This window comes from Anser brachyrhynchus (genome assembly GCF_964034855.1).
Source record: "Anser brachyrhynchus genome assembly, chromosome: 1".
Lineage (NCBI taxonomy): Eukaryota > Metazoa > Chordata > Aves > Anseriformes > Anatidae > Anser > Anser brachyrhynchus.
This window is the reverse complement of record NC_137694.1, coordinates 197,368,589-197,387,258: the sequence shown is the minus strand read 5'-3', so window position 1 is coordinate 197,387,258 and position 18,670 is coordinate 197,368,589. Positions and strand designations below refer to the sequence as shown.

The 18,670-nt window shown below is 38.2% G+C and overlaps 1 protein-coding gene across 8 annotated transcripts in view; it reads left to right on the top strand.

Moving 5' to 3' along the window:
• Positions 1 to 18,670, top strand: part of YAP1 (Yes1 associated transcriptional regulator) — an 88,826-nt gene that overhangs the window by 35,210 nt on the left and 34,946 nt on the right. For all 8 annotated transcript variants that reach the window (XM_080576842.1, XM_080576843.1, XM_080576844.1 and 5 more), the window contains exon 3: positions 13,199 to 13,314. In XM_080576842.1, coding sequence (XP_080432968.1) covers positions 13,199 to 13,314 — 116 coding nt within the window. The remainder of the gene's footprint in view (positions 1 to 13,198; positions 13,315 to 18,670) is intronic.

The window sequence follows — 18,670 nt, the reverse complement described above, 5'->3', positions numbered from 1 at the left end:
ATTTTTCTTCATCAACAAGAAATACAGAAGTATGTTTCTTGTAGAGAAGAACATGGTATCAGATCTGTAACAGCCCCTTTCTCATTGGAACATAAATATTTTGTACCAATTTCCTGAACAGATTTCTGAAAATATGTTTAAAGTATAATAAGCTATGAGAGAAGAATAACTACAAGTTGTAATGTGCAAATTTTTAGAACTAGTCATAGGATTTAAAAGCGTATTTTTCATGTATAGTTTACTTTTTAAAAGGTCTTGAGATAAAACTTGAAGTTATGACCTGCGTAGTGATTCAAAATGATTGCAGAATAAATTTTAAAGATAACGCTAACCAGTGCATGTTTGCTACTGAACTTTGAGAGCGTGATAAATTCTGGAAGGAAGTTGCTGGGTAAGTACTGACCCACAGCTCAGAAGGCGTTCGCCAAGTGCATGTTTACTTTCTCGGCCTTTCAGTGCAAAACTAAGAAACTGGGAGCTGAAGAGCAGGGTGGTTTGTTTCCTTCTTCCATGGCTGTGATTACAAACTGGATGTGAGAAAATGACATCTGGTTTTTAAAAACTTGCAGTAAGTGGTGACTAGCAGCAGTTGATTCAGATCACTAAAACAGATCAGGCATTTTGTGAGAATAATGAAAATTACTGGAGCGGGGCAAGCTGAAGGGATTGCAGATGACTTGTAATGAATATTAATCAAAAGATAGTGGGGTTTGTTCTCTTGGTGTATCCTCCTTTTTGCCTGTAAGGACTGATTTACACCTCCTGATCTAGAGATTACAGTACAGATAGCAATCTAGATCACTGAGTTTAAAGGGCAGCAGTGGAGACACTGAAGTTTGCTGTGAGGATGGGTTCCTGTGATGGAGCCCTGCTCAAACTGCAGTCACTTGCAGTTCACGCTGCTTGTCCCGGCAGGTGTATGTCAGTAACCTATAACCTGTGTAAAGGCTTGCCCTGAAGAAGTTGATGTAGAATTGGAGTGAAGATTGTTCCAAGTGACTCATTAGTTAAAATTCAGAAAAGTTGTGTCCTGTTGCTCAGTTCCTGAAGTCACTGATGGGACAGCACACATCGGCACTTCTGAAATCCCTGTCAATGTAGCTCCAAACACAGATTATAAAACAAATACGTTATTCCCCAGGATCTTATATTCTCGTTACAGAACGAGTCAAACCCAAGCGAACAGGCAGAACTTACGTGTACGAGATTGTTGCAGTTACATCCTTGCTTAAAATGAGGGGCCAAAAAAAACTTTGGCCGCCTGGTCAGTGAGCCCAGATCAAAAGTAGCCCTGAAGAGTGAGAACACTTTAGGCTACAGAAAGCCAATCTTTTAGAAGAGGTTAAAGGATCTCAGTTTGTCCAAGAATTCAGAGTGGAGCTCTGGAAGAAGGGTCCCACACTGACAAGCGAATTTCTGAAGCAGTTGGTGAATTTTGCAGGCAAAGAAAGGAAAAGCTGGAAGCTGACAATGTTGGCTTTTGGAACTGAAAGGGAGTGGAGGAAAGGGATGGGTCACAGGGAAGTGCTGACTAATGGTCAGCAAACACTCAAAGGGAGTTCTTGTGTTTGAAAGCTGGCCTCACTTCCTAAAAGGAAAATAAAACCCAAACTGTTCAAGCATAAAATTTGGCCTGGGGAAGTCTAAGCTGGACTGCTAAAAGCTGGGGAGGGGCTACGCTGGAAGGAGGGCTTGATTAGGATGATGCTTTTAGCCATTAAAAAGACAGCTAACTTCTGGTGTGACCTGGGTTCTCGTCTCTTTTTTGGGTAGGGTCTATTTTATTAGAGAAACCTCATCTTTATCTGTGTTACTATCTTTATTGTACTGGGGAAGTCTGTTACTCGTAAGCTGGAGTCTAAATGGTAGACATATATTTTTATAAGTAAATAATAATTTAAAAAAAAAATGCTAATAAGCAGATATTACATTCTTCCCCCTTATTCCTATGCCTCCCCTCCCACTCTCCGTAATGGCTGAACGCTGATTGTGGTAAGTGGTTGATGAAGACTGAAGGGATTCCAAAGCTGGAATTAATTTATACTAAGTTAAGGTGATAATCTTCATTAATTAGGATTTATTGGCAACTTCAACTCTACTGGAAATTCCATGCTGAAATTAAGGGAAAGTTGGAGATCCATTATACTTACTTAGTGGTCTGTTTTGCACCTAAGGATAGGGTTGAACAGTTCCTAAATAATAGGAACTGTACTTCACCATACTTATTGATAAGACATGGTAGTTACCTTTTCTTTGATTCGACAAAGATTGTTACATATCCCTTGTACTATAAGAATCATTAGTAATTTAATTGATGTGATTTTAAATAAACGTCTGTGCATCACGATTTATAACCACTATTTTTAATTCCCTATTTACCAAAAGATATGCAGAAAGCAAGTCACATTACTGCAAATCAAATGTATAAAAGCTGAGGTATTGGTATCACAATATTGATTTCATGGAATAAATTAAAACTTAAGATCTCTTTTAAAGACTAGTCTTAGAGGTTGCATGGGTCTTTACCTTTTGCTTCTAGAAAGAAAGTAGAGTTTGTTTTGCTCTTGGTGATTTCACTGTCTTAAGTTTCTCTGTTGCTTCCCCATATGTGTAATAATATAACAATTTTTATTGCTATTTCAAACATTTGAAATGGAAATTTTCCACTTGATGGTTTCTGAAAGTTTGCAATGAAATTTGAGTTCTAAATGAGTTTTATCTTGCATTATTGGTTTAACGCTGTGGGCTTCTAAATGCTTTTTAAACTGATGTTCTTTGTGGCGAAGGGACTGTAGGTCCTGGAACTTGAAAATCCTTTGATTAAAAACCATTTTTAGGTCACTTAAAATAAATATAATAGCTCTAATATGTAAGTATATTATGTTTAATTATTTTAGCTATCATTTTAAACTATTTAAGCTAAGTAATTTCTCCATACATTTTTGCTCTGTATTGTCTTTGCCAGCCCCAGTTAAATGGGTAAATAAAACCAACTTTTCAAAGCATAGCCTTTAGACAGCATGTCGTATCTGGGTGCAGAGAAATCTGTTGCTTCTGGTGCTTTGCAGCTTGGGAAATCTGTTTGCAGGGGCTTGAAGCATGGTGATGAAAAGGAATAATCTGCTGGTGAAAAATACAAAGTGCTGTATTGCCTAGAGTTGGCTGAGCAGGTAGCTCAGTCAAGATTTTCTTCTTTGTTTTACGTGGCAATCTGTAAAGTCTTCAGGGACATGAATAATTGCCTCCAACCTCAGTGGCACGTAGTGTTTGAACTGGAAGTGGAACAAGCTCTGCCTGAGACGTGATCATAAGGAGGAGTCAAAAAGGGAAGGAAAAATCCAGTAATACAGGAAGTGGAAGTGGAAAGGGGGGAAAAAAAGAATATTGAATAATAAGAAGGAAAAACTAAACATTAACAATGTGAGATGGATACAGTTGCCTGAACACTTAAGTATGGAGAAAGGAAATAAAGGAGTTGTGGTGTGGGGGTTGTTTTATTTCAGTCTCAAATGAGGAAAAGATAACCTATAAGGCTGTTCATTTGACTAAAGCTGGGAACATCTAAACAGCTGATTGACTTAGGGTGTGAAGTGCCTGCTCTGAAGCATGCATTGAAAAGTAGTTGATGATATTAATTTGAATGGCAAGAAAAACAGATTGATTTAATTGTTGTTTTTTTTTTCAGCAAAATGCTATCCATTTGTTTCCAGTAGGCCCTACCTAATGGTTTTGTAGCCAGCCCATCCTGTCAGGGCCATCTGGGAGCGATCATCGCCTGAACACTCAAGCAACCAGTTTGAACTGCCCTCCAAGACTTCCTACTTAGAGCAATAAGGAAACAAGCTAAAGAATCTTTTTATCTTAATATTTTGTTTTCCTTGGTGGTGGCTAGCCTAAGGGTTATTCAACAGGATTGCTAGGAACCCCCTTTAGATCCTCAGGCAGCTGGCTGTAGCAGCTTTTATTGCAGCATGCTTAGGCAAGCCTCTCTGACTTGCAACCTTCAGGCAACCAAAAATAGGTATATGGAAGGGGGCATAAAACTGGCTTCTGCTCATGCAGAGATGCATTTGATTTCCCTCTTGCTTTTTGTCTCCTTTATGAGCTAACTGGGGAGAGAGACACGAGATAGAATCTCAGAGATAAAAGGACAGGAAAGTGATAAGGGATTCTATGGCACATGGCTTCTCAAAATGGCCTGCCCTTCCCCTAATAACGTGAAAGTTAGTGTTTGTGTAATCTTGTCTTTATTGTTACAGAAAACAAAACGGTTGCATCTGGAGAAGGTCTTCTCTGTGCTTGCTAAGTAGGGGCGTAGGAGGGCATCCGTGAAGTTAAAAGAATCCATTAACTTCACTTGAAATAGCGGTGGAGACAGCTCTTCCTTTAGGTTTGCCCTCAGTGATATCTCGATCTCTTTCATTTTAAGTTAAGGAAAGAAACATGAATTTTGAGCATGTTGAGTGGCTCAACCATAGGGAAACAAACTTCTTAACTTTGGGGGCTGGGTGGAGAGGAGGGGGAGGTTTCCTTTAAATACAGTCTCAGATAAATCTGATGATATCAACTGTGATACCAGCATTTAGTCCTCTACAGGATTTGGAAAATGATTGAGTTGATACAAAGAAAGTAAAAGCAAGGTCCTTTCTTTTTAATCTCTGCAATACTGCTGTTTCTTACAGTTTTCAAAGTAACGGAAAGAGCCCTAGAAATTAGTGTCCTCGTTCCTTTCATCTCAGACTCGGAAAAGAATATCATTTCATTTGGAAGATCCAAAGAGAAAATCCAAGAATCATTTTTTCATAAGCCATTTAAACGTTTTAAAACTTTTTTTTAAGCTTTAAGTGTTGTGGTACTAACTTGTTTTTTTTTTTTTTGTACGTGAGGTCCTTGAGTTCAGAGTAGGAAGAGGGACAGGAGGAAAAAAGAACAAATCCAGAAATCGGCATACCATGACTTCCATTTTTACTTGACAAACGGCAGTTGTTTTACAAGCACATTATAATAAAAGTGAGGCTACCTCTGGCAAAGCTTTGTGCCTATCATGCCTTCATCTCATGTTAGGCATGCACGTATGGTTAGACTGCCTACTGCCCCCTGTCCATTTTTAGGATATGCTCCCCTGAAGTGAGGGCCTTTCTGAGAGTGCCTTCCTAAGAAGGGCTGTGCTGTTCTGCCGCCCCCAAAGAGCGAGATGTTTATAATTAGAGCAGTGAGCCTAATGCTAAATCCTCAGCGTACCAGCATTGTGCACTGTCTGCGTACAGGCCAGTGCTAATAAAGGCTGCCTTTGAATACTCTGTTTTAAATGCAGTATTTGGTGTATCTTTTAAAAACTTACTCCATAACTCTTATTCCGTGTACCAATGTCTGTGGCTTTACGGGATGTGCTTTCAGGAATTCGCTAGTTCTTAGCATCTTGCAAACTGGATCTACTTTAGGAACAAATTCCAGAGGGGTCTGTTGGGGAACGTGCCTGACCCTTAGCGAGTTTGTGCAAAATGTATTTCTGCACCAACTGGGCTTTTGTCAGCGCCATTTAAGTCATTTAGGTGCTCCTTATTGCGTTGCTCTAGTTCAGCTTCAAACCATTCATGTGTGGAATGAATTTCTGCTGCCTAGGACTGTATTTATGAAGCATCGTGTGTATCTGGCCCAGGTCTGTTTAATCCTCTGAGGGGACACAGCTCTGACGGGCTCTTCCTACCTGGTAATGTAGCTGTCAAGAGGAATGTTGTGCCCATCATTCTTCTGAAAAACTTATGTTCTTTCTCAAAGTTAATGAAATCACAGCTGTGGCGCAACACAGTTGCACACTTACCAGTTGCATGTTGATTTGGGGATGTGCTTTTGCAAGCTGTAAGTAGGATAGAGCTGTGTGTATCATCCTATCGCCAGTGTGCTCTGTCGTCGTATGCTGGTGGTGTGGTTTGGTGAGGACATCAGCAGCAGTGTCAATCGAGTAGTCCAACACAAGCTTTGCCTGGCTAACATACAGATCTAACAGGGAAAATTAACAAAATACATCATGTATGGCAGCAATATTCAGAAACTTCGTTCCTATTTCTGTGAAGCAGTTGGGCCATGCCGTCCTTGAGACAGATTGCGGTAGGAATTTTAGTTTCTAAAAAGGTCAGATTAAGAGGTTATCAGTTTTACTGCTGTGTGCCCAAACTTAGTCTGTAATAATCCTGGAGCCCAGGGGAACTTTGCAAGTTAATGGGAGAGGACAAGTGGAAGCCGTGCTTTCCCAGCAATAGGTGGAGTATCATCTCTCTGCATGCTGTGAACAACAGTTTTTCCTTTTTTTTCTTTTTTTTTTTTTAATTTAAAAAGAAATGAAAGGTTCTTAAAGGATCTTGGGTCATTTTGAGCAGATCTTCTTGTATAACTCTGGTTCAAATTTAGGAAAGTGTTTATGGAGTACTGGATTGAGACGGATATCATTGCTAACAACAGAGCTGTCTCATTTACCCTTCAGCCTTTTCTTCTTACTGCTGCTTGGCACTGAAATTTGTGTCATCCCAGTGTTTTAGTTCAGGTAAGGTGTAAATCTGTAACTTTGTTACACCATTTGCAAAGAACTGTCTTTCACTTTTAAGTTAGCAACCCCTAATTAAAAATGGCCAATAGAGCTGAAGACTTGATTTCACATTTTAACCCTTCCAATTTTGGAAGTACCATTAATAGGGTAGAAAAAAGGATGCATGAAGAAAGTCATAGTTTCCACCCTCAGGAAAAGCTGAATCCACTCCGTTCTGTGTAATAATATCCTAAGAGCGTATCAGTCGTATCAGTCATAACTCAGAAATCTCTACATCCTATTCTCCAGTTTTCAAGAGTGGTAATGAAAGCAGTTCAGACTGAGGCTGTTTTTACTCTAAACTTTTTCTTTTATCCCATTTTTAAGTTGAACCTTAGAAAACAGATGGGCTAGGGGCCCCCACAGCTGCAGTGTCAGACTGATTTTGGCCTTTTAGCTATTACCACCCTTCTTAGACGTTTGTGTTCACCTCTGCTATTGAACTAGTAGATCCTGTCACTTTCACAACTGTTCCACAGTCACGCTGCCACGCTTTTCATGCTCCTGTAGCGGTTAGGCCTCTGCAAAAGTGGATATTCTGGTTTCCTCTCTGCCTGCTAGCACTACATGCAGGTTGGTTATCTTGCAGATAACCTAAACTGCTTAGACACAGGCCAAGTTTGTATAAGGTTTGGCACCGGGTTTAGTTTGAAATTAATTTTTGTGTGTGAGAGGCAGTTCGTGGCAGTTCCAAGAGCAGAAATGCTCGTTCAGTTCCTCCCAGTGCCAGCAGAAGAACCAGCTTTCAGTATATACGTCCAGTCCAGATGTACTGAAATACACGGGTGAGAGCTCTAAAAACCTTTCAGATCGTTATGCATTATGTAGATTGAGGAAACCAGCTGGTTAAGAAGACAAGGGGAAAAATCTGGAAGAACAGAATTTGTGGCTCAGTCGTTTAGGATAAAACAGAATCCTAGGTGACGTGTTTGCTGATGGAGCAGTTCACGTTTGGGATATAATGAAAAGCTGAAGTTTCACACCGACTTTAGAAAATAGGCGTAGCTTTGTTTGTGCCACTTGTTCATGTTACACAGACTTTCTTATTCATCCCCAAATATATAAAAAGTGCATGAGGCCTAGTCACCAGTTCTGGTAGGTCTGTCACAATGCGGTCAGCGGTGCGTGCTTGTGTTCTTACTTTGTTTCTAATAAAACAGGACTTCCAGTGAATTCTTAAAATAGTCCTGGAAGTCTGAACACCAAAATCCAAGTTAGTCATTGTGACTTCACTAGACGGTGGAAATAATTTTCTCATGCAGGCGTAAAATATAAGACTTGTCTACATAGTAAAACATAGAAGCATGACTGTATCGACAGATACTAAGGTAGTTCTTTATGGATGCTTTCATATTGAACAACAGCTTGCTTTTCTGGATGTTTGTGCCTATTTATTTTTCTTGGAATGTTCTTTAATGAAGTCATGTCCAAACTGCAAAGAGAAGTGATGGGTCGTTTATTCTGTCTTGCTTACATCCTTTCATGTGTAGACCAGGCCTTTTCAGTTTTTGCTATTGCAGAAATTTTATATATTATGTTCATCTGGTACCTAAGATTAAAACATCTTTTCTTCCTAATGGCACGTGGGTTTTTTTTACACATCTTAGGGTAATGATTTGGCAATTTCTGACTCGCTCAGCTTAATAATATATTTTCTGAGAGGAACCTTTCTTATAAGACAAAAATTCTCACTGCAGATGACATAGAGGTGTGCACTGTATATAAGGCATATTTATGCCAATTCGGGGGGAAAAAAAGAGGAAGAAATAATCATGATTTTGTAATGACTGAGAATTTTGTTAAATGAATGAAGTCCTTAACACACCTTGGGGAGGTGTATGTTGAGCAACAGGGACTGCAGTTGCAATACTCCAGAATATCAAAATTGAAGGCCTCTTAGGTAATATTTGTCATTGGTGACTGTATGGTTGCATATAACTCCTGGATTGTAGTGGATATGCAATTCCTAAGGAACAAAACTTTTACTGGAGGATTTAAGTACGTTTTGAGTGTCCTTTTTGTGTTAGCTCACTTCTGACCTGGCTTCCAGTAATACCATTCACGTCTCTTCAGCGGAGCAACTACAGTACAAAGGTGAAGGTGTATCACGCTACTGCAGGGGCAGATCAGTTCTCCATTTTTAGGAATGGCTGTATTTTATTAGTCTTTTAGCACCTAAAGGTGATTTTCAGTAGGAAGTAACAGATGTGGTGGTGTGTGTGTGTTTGCTTTTTTCTTTTTTAAAATTCGGTTAGGAACTGAATATGACAAATCTGGCACGCAATAGCGTTTAATGCCAAAAAAGATTGCTTTCGCTTAAGAACTCTGGTTCTTAGTAACTGCAGAAGTTCTCTTAGCATGAAAAAAAATGAGAACATTTTATTACAAGTTATTAAATATATATATATATGTGGGGAACAGCTTGATTGTCTTTATAATGCATAGCACTTCAGAATTGCTTTTTGGTTCAGGTTGTTTCTTAGAACAATCACTCTTCTTGATACCAGAATTGATACAAGTTTTCTAGCAACTATTTAACATATTCTGGGTGTTTTGGTTTCGTGCACGCTGTGCAGAGCTGTGATTCTACCATGATTAGGTTTAATTTTAATCTGATAGTACTGTACTAAATATGACTGATTTGATATGTCACTATTTTTTTTAATGAGGTTGACAGTAGTACTTTATCAAAATGTGGCTCAGATCACCTTTACTAAATGTAAGGATTGGGGCAGTTGGCAGGTAACGGAGCTACTACAGAAAAAATCTGTTTAGTGCAGGGAAAGATAATGTTGCACTGAGGCCAGCGTTCTCATTTTAGACCTTTCCTGCTCTGATACTGAAAACAGGGGCAAAGATCTCTACCTGCAGAGAATGTTTTGCTTCCATACTTACACTGATAATGAGCAATGCATGACGTTTACAGTAAGTTACCTTGGTGCACGTGCTGCAGATATTTAACAAAATTAAGACCTGTAGTCGTTACCGTAGTACTGGGATTTACTTAAACCTTTCATCCTCATAAATGGGTGCCTGCCTGCTTCGCTTTCCTTCAGTTAGTTAGCATGATTTGGAAGTTGAGGGAAAGAATTGATGCGTTGTGATGTTTGGGGTGGTTTTTTTTTATATGTAGCATCCAAAAACTCAGGATACGGCACAGAGAGGTGAGGTATGTGTGTGGACTATAGTTTGAGGGAAAATTTTTGAGTGAAGGTGTTGGGAAAATGTATATGTAGGCCAGGAAGCAGAAAACTGCGTGGGACGGGACAAAGTTGCCTTATTGAACCAGCCTTGTGATTCGTATGACTTGAACATAATCAGTTTGATCGCTTTGAGGCTTTTCCTTTGCGGCTCTTTGTTAGGAAAATCCTGGCTGGAGCTGTGCTGGTAAAGTAAGGAACATGCTGACTTTCCTCAAGTGATACTCAGCTGGGGAAAAATCGGAAGCTGCTGCTGTCTAAAATAGCTAACCACGTTAACAAGCCCCTCTGAACATTAACCGTGCCTTGCACGGTATACTTGCGCAGTTTTGAGGAGCTGATAATGCTGCCTTTGTGCTCAGAATTGGCAGTGCTTCTGAGATGGCTTCTTCCACAGTCCCTTCATCTATCCTGTGCTCAGATATGTTTGGAAAAGTTTGGTGAATGTCGTTTCTGTGTGTCCCTACAGGTAACTGTAAAACGGTTCTGTAATGCAGTGAGGCAACATTTTTCCCTCTGTTTTATGCTCTACATTCAAATAGGGTATAAAAACAAAGGCTGTAAAATATGTACCCTAGGTATATGTTTTATAACTGTATAGTGTTGCAAGTATTTTATAGGAGTTAAATGGAAATAAAAAATGTGTAATCATGAGCGCAGTGGTGTTTTCCCAGTTTCCTCTGTTCCCAGAACTGAACTGAGCAAATATAACAAATTAGAAATAGAGGGGAGGAGTGGCACATGCTGGTACTGTAACTTAAACACAGTCTGTGAAGCATTACTGTGCAGTGTTTTTACATCTGTATTATCTTTTCCTGCTTTCATTGCTTTGCAAAAATGACCGGCAGAAAAATGAAATTTTTTTTTGGAAAAAAGTTTTATGTACATTCCAGTATATATATGGCAGTCTTTACTATGTTTTTCCCTGTTCTATAAATAAATAGGCTAAAAAGGAAATGAAGAAGTCTCGCTGCATGTGGCATGTTTCTTGGTTAAGCTGCATGTTGAAAAATGAGTGCGAGCAAGGACACAGTATGCTTAATAGTACCTGTATTAAATGAGCTGTATCATGGAAAGTAACACCATGGCAGTGACACCATTTTAATTGAACCTTTAGTAACAGGGGGGCTTCCTGTCCACAAGGGAAAACTGGCATTACTTGCCACACGTAGACAAAGTAAGGCTTTGTTTACTATTAGATTTTTGTAAAATAATATTCCCGCCTATTTTGTGATCCTAGTAGAATATGCCTGTAAATTCTTGGCCTGAAATCGTGTGTGTTTAGAGAGGGTAAAATACAAGGGAAAAGATACTTAGCTTAAAGTAAAACTTGTTTTTCAAAATTACTTTGTGATACCTTCCACTTTATAATTGTTAAAGGGACCTCATGTTACAATATAATAAATAATTATATATAAGTAAGTATTTTGGTGACTAATGACCCATTTTATGATCTTCTGAAGTTGTAGTTATTCATTGTCACTTGTTTGAAATGAATAGCTACAAACAGAATTCAGTATTTCAGGAAAAAAAATATTTTTGAACACCAACGAACATGTTAAAAACACTAATCCAGCAGAATGTGGTTTTATTAATTGAAGTCAAGGGTTTCCTTAGTAAGTTCCTAGACACAGTAACTGGTTGCTTGGGGTGGAGAGATGTTCTGTTTTGTTAAGCCAGTTTGACCCAGGAGGAGATCTTAATTTATGACTAGTGCTCTGGGGTGCTGTGGCCATGCAAATACATCAAATTTGAGATTCACCTCCTCTGATGTCAGTGGATCTGACCTAGTTACTTTAGGTTCCTTTCTCAATGGAGAAAATAGGCCTGATTCACCTTCAGTACATTCCTTAAATTTATCAAATGAACATCATAACAGTGCTCTTTTAGGTTCCTTCCTATTTAGTAGGGAGCGGAGTGACAACATCAGATGTTGTTGTGCAAAAAGATGTAGGTGTTGAGGTGACAAAGTCTGAATTATCTATCCTTTTAGGATGTCTAAAATATAATACGACACCACCTCCTAAACTTGAACATGCCTTAAAGTAATGTTAATTGTGAATTGGGAAGATTTACTGCACAATAATAATTTAATCCCAACATAAAGCTGGAAAACTTACAGCCTGACTGGTAGCAAACGCATACTGATGCATCAAGGTTATGTATGAAACAATGCAAAACATGGGTACATACACAAACACAAACTGGAATACCTAGTTTTGAATTCAGCTCTCCAGTAGAATCTACATTGCAACTTTAAATGTAGTGTTTTTGTTGGAGGAAGTGAAAATGAGCATTCCACGTAATCCAGAAAGAGAGAAGTTTGATTACTGTAAGGAAAGAATGGCACCAAGTTAGCGATGTCTTGGATTCTAATTGATGTAGGGCTACTTGGATATGAGTTTGAATTGATACCAATTCTAAACGAATTGATTACAAGCCTTGCTGTCAAAGCTTAGCATGTATTAGTTTTATTTTTGTTCCACATGTACTTTTCAGAGCAATCTCAATTAATGGCACCAAGATACTGTGATGCTTGTTTGTGAATAGCCTGCATTTGTTATTCATTAGGTTAGCAAAGCATGCTAATCACATACTCAAAAGGTGAAGTAATCATTCATTACACTTTGTGTTTTCATTGACTTAAATAGTTTTATGAATGACAGTGGTGAATGTATTTTCCAGGGCTTTTTTTCTTTTCAAAACAGATAAATCAAAGCTCCCAAAGTGTTGTAATTAGGTTCTAGAGAGGACTAAGTTGAGTTCCTGGGCAATCCAGCTGTCCTTGTCTTTTCACATGAAGTTGAAAGGCTACTGAACATCACTTTTTTTAATTACTGCTCTAGTGTGACTGAACATCTCTGTGGTAACTTAAGTAACCAGACCTCGGTGGGGAGGGGAGTAGGCCTCAAGTAATCTGAGGATGCGGTCTACAGTCTACGCACAGAAAGTTTGGGAAGACTAATGATTACTCACCAGCCAGTTCATTACAGCTCCCCAGGCACTGGATGTGAACTCATCACGCCAAGTTACTCGACTGTGCTTGAGATTCCAGGCATAACTGGCTCGGTTTGAAAGACCCAAGTCGCATTTAAAAATGACAAGTAACTAAACAAGAAAGGAAGAGAATGTTTAGTTCGTGGATGTGTTATGGCACAATAATCTAGGTTCCAGTATTCATCTTGAGCCACATCTCACCATTGCTGCAGCTCTAATCGCTACAGCTCTTTGCTGGGAAAGTGATGGTGACCAGAGTAAAGGGTTTGAGAGTTCTTTGGAAAGAAGCCAGAAGTTCTTGTCTGGTTTTGAATGTGGCTGCTGTTGGCAGCCCTAACCTTTTGTTGCTAAACTTTCTGAGCTAGTAGGTCATTATTGTGAATGTCTGACTGTCCTAACTCTCGCTTTGTTTCCTTAGTCATATTGATCAAACAACAACATGGCAAGATCCGAGGAAGGCCATGCTTTCCCAGATGAACGTCACAGCTCCCACCAGTCCTCCCGTGCAACAGAACTTAATGAACTCAGCATCAGGTAAGCAAAATCTGTGTTTGTGGAGAAGTTCATACAAACAAAGATACCAGTAGCTATTTTAATCTGTGGGGTTGTTGTAGGGGTGTTGAAATCTCACAATTGTCTGTTTAGTTTGAAACGTTAAACTTAAAAAACCTGGTGCATCTAACGAGAGGCTGATACTTGAGGTAAGAGAACATGTAATGTTTGTCAGCAAAAAGTATGCTGTGGTTTCTAGGTCTGTGTTTTTATTTTTTTTAAAGGTATGCTTCAAATGTTTTAAGGAAAGTGAATTCCTGCATTTATCTCTTCTGAATGAAATGTTGCTATATAAGTGTAGTTTTACATTAAAGCTAGTGCTTCTGCAATATTTTTCTGCCTCCCCTTGCTCACTTACTATACTTGGTGTACTCCTGTTTATTTATATTTCTTGCATTTGTAATAGACATTGCATTTTTCTGTCTTTACTAAGCAAATAAAACACCTTAAAATTCTAAAGCAGAGACCTTTTGGTTTTCCTTTTCTTTTTGAGTCATTTTCAAAATCCTGTATTGTGATTGTTCCTCTAGCTGAGGAAATAGGATGTCTTTTCCTGGAATTAGAATTGTTTTTCAGCTAGCCTAGGGGAGGCTGTTACTAGACAGTAGTAAAGTGTGCTTATTCTTACTCTAAAATCTGCTACATGTTTTCATAGCTCTATTGTCCTGATGATGCAGAGAGCAAGCAGGTAAATTTGGCCCCATGCTAGTTTTGCTGCTGCACTCTTCTCTATGCTTTGTCACCGTCTGTCTCTGAGGTTCACATTTTATTTATTTTTTTGTCTGATTTCATTTTGTGTATGTCTGCTGTTCCTGTATTTCACAAAGGTTATTCTTCGGTGCTGCTTTTTGTTGTCCGTTTAGACAGCTTTGTTTCTTGCTGCAATTCATATGCTGCAGACAATACTGAAAGATTTAACAGGCATGACCAAACTGTGCTGTTCGTGGCTGAGTATTAGAGGGTAAGCTGATCAAAAGTTTTGCTGGCTAGGCCAGGAGGTTGGATTATCCTGAAACAAATGAAAGAGTCCTGTTCAAGTTCAGGAAGTCATGATTCAGAGCAATTAAGCTCTCAGTCTCTAATGTGAAAATACAATCTGTGATTATTTTTTTCTGTAAATATATCCCAGGAAACTACAGCAATAGGGACGATGTGTTTTTGTAGGGTTCCTTCTGAAGAACAGGGAATAGGAGAAAGAAAACAACTTCTTGGTCTGTTCTTTTCTTTGGTTTATCTTCTTGTTTATACTAAAACTAGCTGCTGACTGTTTGAATGCTGACAAATTCCATGTTTTAAGTTAACTCCTCAAACCTTCCATTGCATCACAGAATTAACAGGAAAAAATGTTGATAGTGAAGTAGGATACATTTTATATGCTTAGAAAAATAAGTATAAAATAGGAAAAAATAAAGAAAATGATTAGTTGTCAGGGGTAAGAATCTAAAAATAGCAATTCTCAAGGATGATTTCAAAAAGAAAGTAAAGAAATTAAATGTAATCACAAATGTGTGAGCAAGTGATCTTGCATAGACCTTGCTGTTCATGCAAGAAAAAAAAAAATTGAAAGTTGGTTGTGGGTTATCTTGTGACTTCAGAAAGCTTTTATTTGAATACAAATTTATTGAACACTCATTTTTAATTTCACAAATGATACTGTGTTGAACGTGAACTGAAATCTTGTAAAGGGTTTTTCCCCAGTGCTTTGACTGATCACGTGCATGAAGAAACCAAAACTTCGCTGTATATTGATAATTACATGTTTAAATGGTGCTTTTTTTTCTGCTTAAATCACTTGAAGTAATATGGCTTGGAACTGACTGTTTGGATGCACCCATTTAACTTGATCGTGTTTAACAAAAAGCTATTTTGAATTAATTAATATTGAATCTGTATTTATTGTATGATTCTATTTCTGATACCTGATTTGGTAAATCTTCATGTACTAACTTTAAATTATAACTGTATTTGTTTTTACTAAAGCTTCTTATATGTGGTTTTGTTACTTTCTTCTACTGAATTTATGGTAATTCATGCTTCCTTGGTGGCTCATAAAGAATGAGAGAAATGGAAAAACCAAGTAACTGTCCCCTCAGCACAGTGGAATTTAAATCTGAGTGCTAGCTTCATATAGATAGGACTGCTTAATGTTCTAATTTGGAAATTCCTCCTCAAGAACTGGGAAATAAAGCTGAGACCTTCAAGTCAAATTTTTTCCTGTTATGAAATCTAGCTGGCAGTGAAACATGCACCAGTGCTTTGAGAGCCTTTCAGGAAAGATGGTAGGAAAAACCAAGTAAGCACTGTGACAGCTGGGGGTCACTGACCTGCAAAAAAAATGTCTGAAATGCCGCAAGAGGAAGTTTTTCTTTCTATACAGTTCATCCTTGGATAGCACCAATTAATTGTAGCCCTTAATCAGAAGTTACTGACTGAGTTTTAGTGTATTTAATTGCAGGCTGCTATAGGAGCTTGTGAGTAAAGTTGTTGTGGTAAAATATGAAAGCAAGGATTTTTAGGAGCTGCCTTAAGAGCCATTAGAGGCTTAAATTAGTTAGAGTTAAGAACAGAAAAACAAACTGAAGAGGGAGGGATAGAACAGACCTTGGAAAGCTGCTGCATATTGAAGATAAACCTGTTGTCTTTTCTGGATAAGCAGGATAAATGGAGTTCAGGGGAAGTCGGAAGAGAGCAAAACGAAAAGATTAGTGGTAAGGATGAAGGCAAATCAAAAAAGTGATTGGAATCAAGATTGGCATTGGGAGGATGTAGTTGGAGATTTTAAGGTTGTTTTTCTTGAGAAATCCCACCTCTTGAGGCAGAGACTGTGAGAGAGCAGCCAGGTATCTTGCTGCAAGTTATGTTTCTTTAAGGAAATTAAAGGCATCTGAACGAGCTTCATCTACTCCTAGCATGACTTTGTGAATGAAGTGCTATATGAATTATATATAATATGTAAGTATACATTGGTTACAGGAGGGTATCAGTAGGTGAAAGGGAGGATGGTTTGGTTTTGGTTTTTTGATATGTTTTTGTCTCAGTTCTGCTGTACTTAGCTTGCTTGACTAAATCACGTAATCAACTAAAACGTTTTGTGCCACGTGTATGTGGAAAAGCACGGTGTCTTTTTAGATGCCATTTGTTGTTTAATCTTCTGCTAAATATGATTGCATCTTTGCAGCAATAATGGAAAGAAACATGCCTATTAATTTTAAATATGCAATGTATATAAAAATTAGTTTTGACTGTTCTGCTTTTTGGTGCACTTCTAACAATTTTTCCCTAAAGGTACTGCAGGAAAAAATATGTTGTTCTGTCTTTATTTTTAATCATAAGAACATATGTAGTAATAAAATTATAGTTATTCTACTGAGGACCTGTCCTGTACAGTTCCTACTGAAGTAATGAAACATGAAACAATGCCTGTTTGTTATATAATTATAGCTGAGATAATATAGATGGGATAAGTAAATGTGTATTTATATACTTCCCTTCTTCAGATAATTTTATTTCCTGAGTCATGCTTAACACAGCACTGCTTACTTCAGCCTCTTCTGCTTGCACATAGACATTAGATCATTAGCTTTGGAGCAGATTCCCTGTCTTTGTCGTCTTTCGTCTTCCCCTTGCGTTGCAGTTTGGAATTGGGCTTCCTGGTGAAAATTTGTAGCCCTGGTGTTATTCCATTGCCCCTTCAGGTAAGGTTTCAGTGTCATGTTAAAGATTAGTAGGAAAATGGACTAATTTGTAATTTAAGGTGTGGGTTTTTTCTTCCTTTGTGGGACAGGGAGGAATATGCCAGTAACTAAAACAAGTTCTAGCTCTTCTCTTAGATTCTTGGTCACTTCAGTTGCAGACTTCCCTTCTGTGTAACCAGTTGTGCTACAAGTGCTGCTTTGTGCACAGTCAACACCACGTATGAAACAATAACAAGTTTCGAAGTATACACATGACAGTAATGTTCACTCCTTACTGCCCTGCCATCTTATAATAATATCCTTTTGTAAGCTGTGCTCAGTTGACGAGATAAACTTGGACTCTTGGTGAATTCTGTAGATTTCGATATAATTTTTAAAAGTTGGGGAATCGCAGTGATTTCATAGAAGATTAGGAAAGTCCTTAAAGATCAATGTATTGGGTGATTCCTGTTGTTAATTACAGGTGTTCAGTTCCTTGGTTGTCAGTGGGTATTCATTTAATAGCTATATACAGATATTCTCTAATATGCATTAGTCTTGTGATTAAAAAAACAGTTTTACTTACATTTTATACTTACACTTCAGAAATTGTAGGGACTTGTGAGATTTACTTTTGTATCTCAGCGTAGGTTGAATTTATGTTTTTGCTTTGGTTACTCTGTTGCCTTCTATCTGCCAGCAGTGAGTTCTGCTTTGTGTTCAAGACTCATTGCATTTCATGGCAAAAATGGTGTATTGAGAAACTAAAAACAAAAAATGAAGACTTGCACTGAATGGAGGCATGCACACGGACTTTTAAAACTACATATATTTATGTTAAGTTACAGCAATATATAAATATTTAGGTTTAGAGGTATGCATTATCAGTAGTTCTCTAATGATGGCTTATGTTCTGGAAGTTGGAATCTAATTTAAGGAAAAATAGAAAAAATACAAAAAAAAAAAACAAACCACCAGTTAATGGTGAGTTGAACTAGAAGGCTTGTCTCTCACTGAGCAAATAATTTAGTAGAAATGGAGTTTTGTGGTTGTATTTGATTGACCTAGGAGGTATCAAACAGAGCTAGTAGGAGACCACGCCACAAGGATATCGTGGGTGCTGAATGTTTATGAAAGTTCAAGGGGAGAATGGAGAAGTTTCTGAAAGACAGATACCTTGGCACCTAGTAAATAGACAGAATCTGACTGAGGAAATCACCTGAGGTACCTTGAGGCCAAGGGATTCACAGTCACTATACTTTCTGGATTTAGATGTGATTTAGGAGTCTGACAATAAACAGTCTCCTTTCAGTCACTTACCATTCGGTGTTTTAGTAAGGGCTGTCCATCCACCCAGGCTAAGTGCCTGTGCTAGAAAGATTTCTGGTTCGACCCAGAATGGCTGTTACTGTATTATATGGGCTACAGTAATCATGAGAATTTTAGTGAAAAATTCTGAAGATCAGCATTACTGAGCTTATATAACTCAAGTCACCTAAAACATAAACTAATTCTGGGAATTCTGTTCCCGCTGAGTCTTTGGAGGAGATGTGGAGACATGTAATTGCACAGGAGTGCAGTCAGACTTGGAAGTGTTTGGTTTCGTAACTGCTCACAAAACTAAATAGGAATCACAGACATGATAGAAAGCAGTACAAATCAAT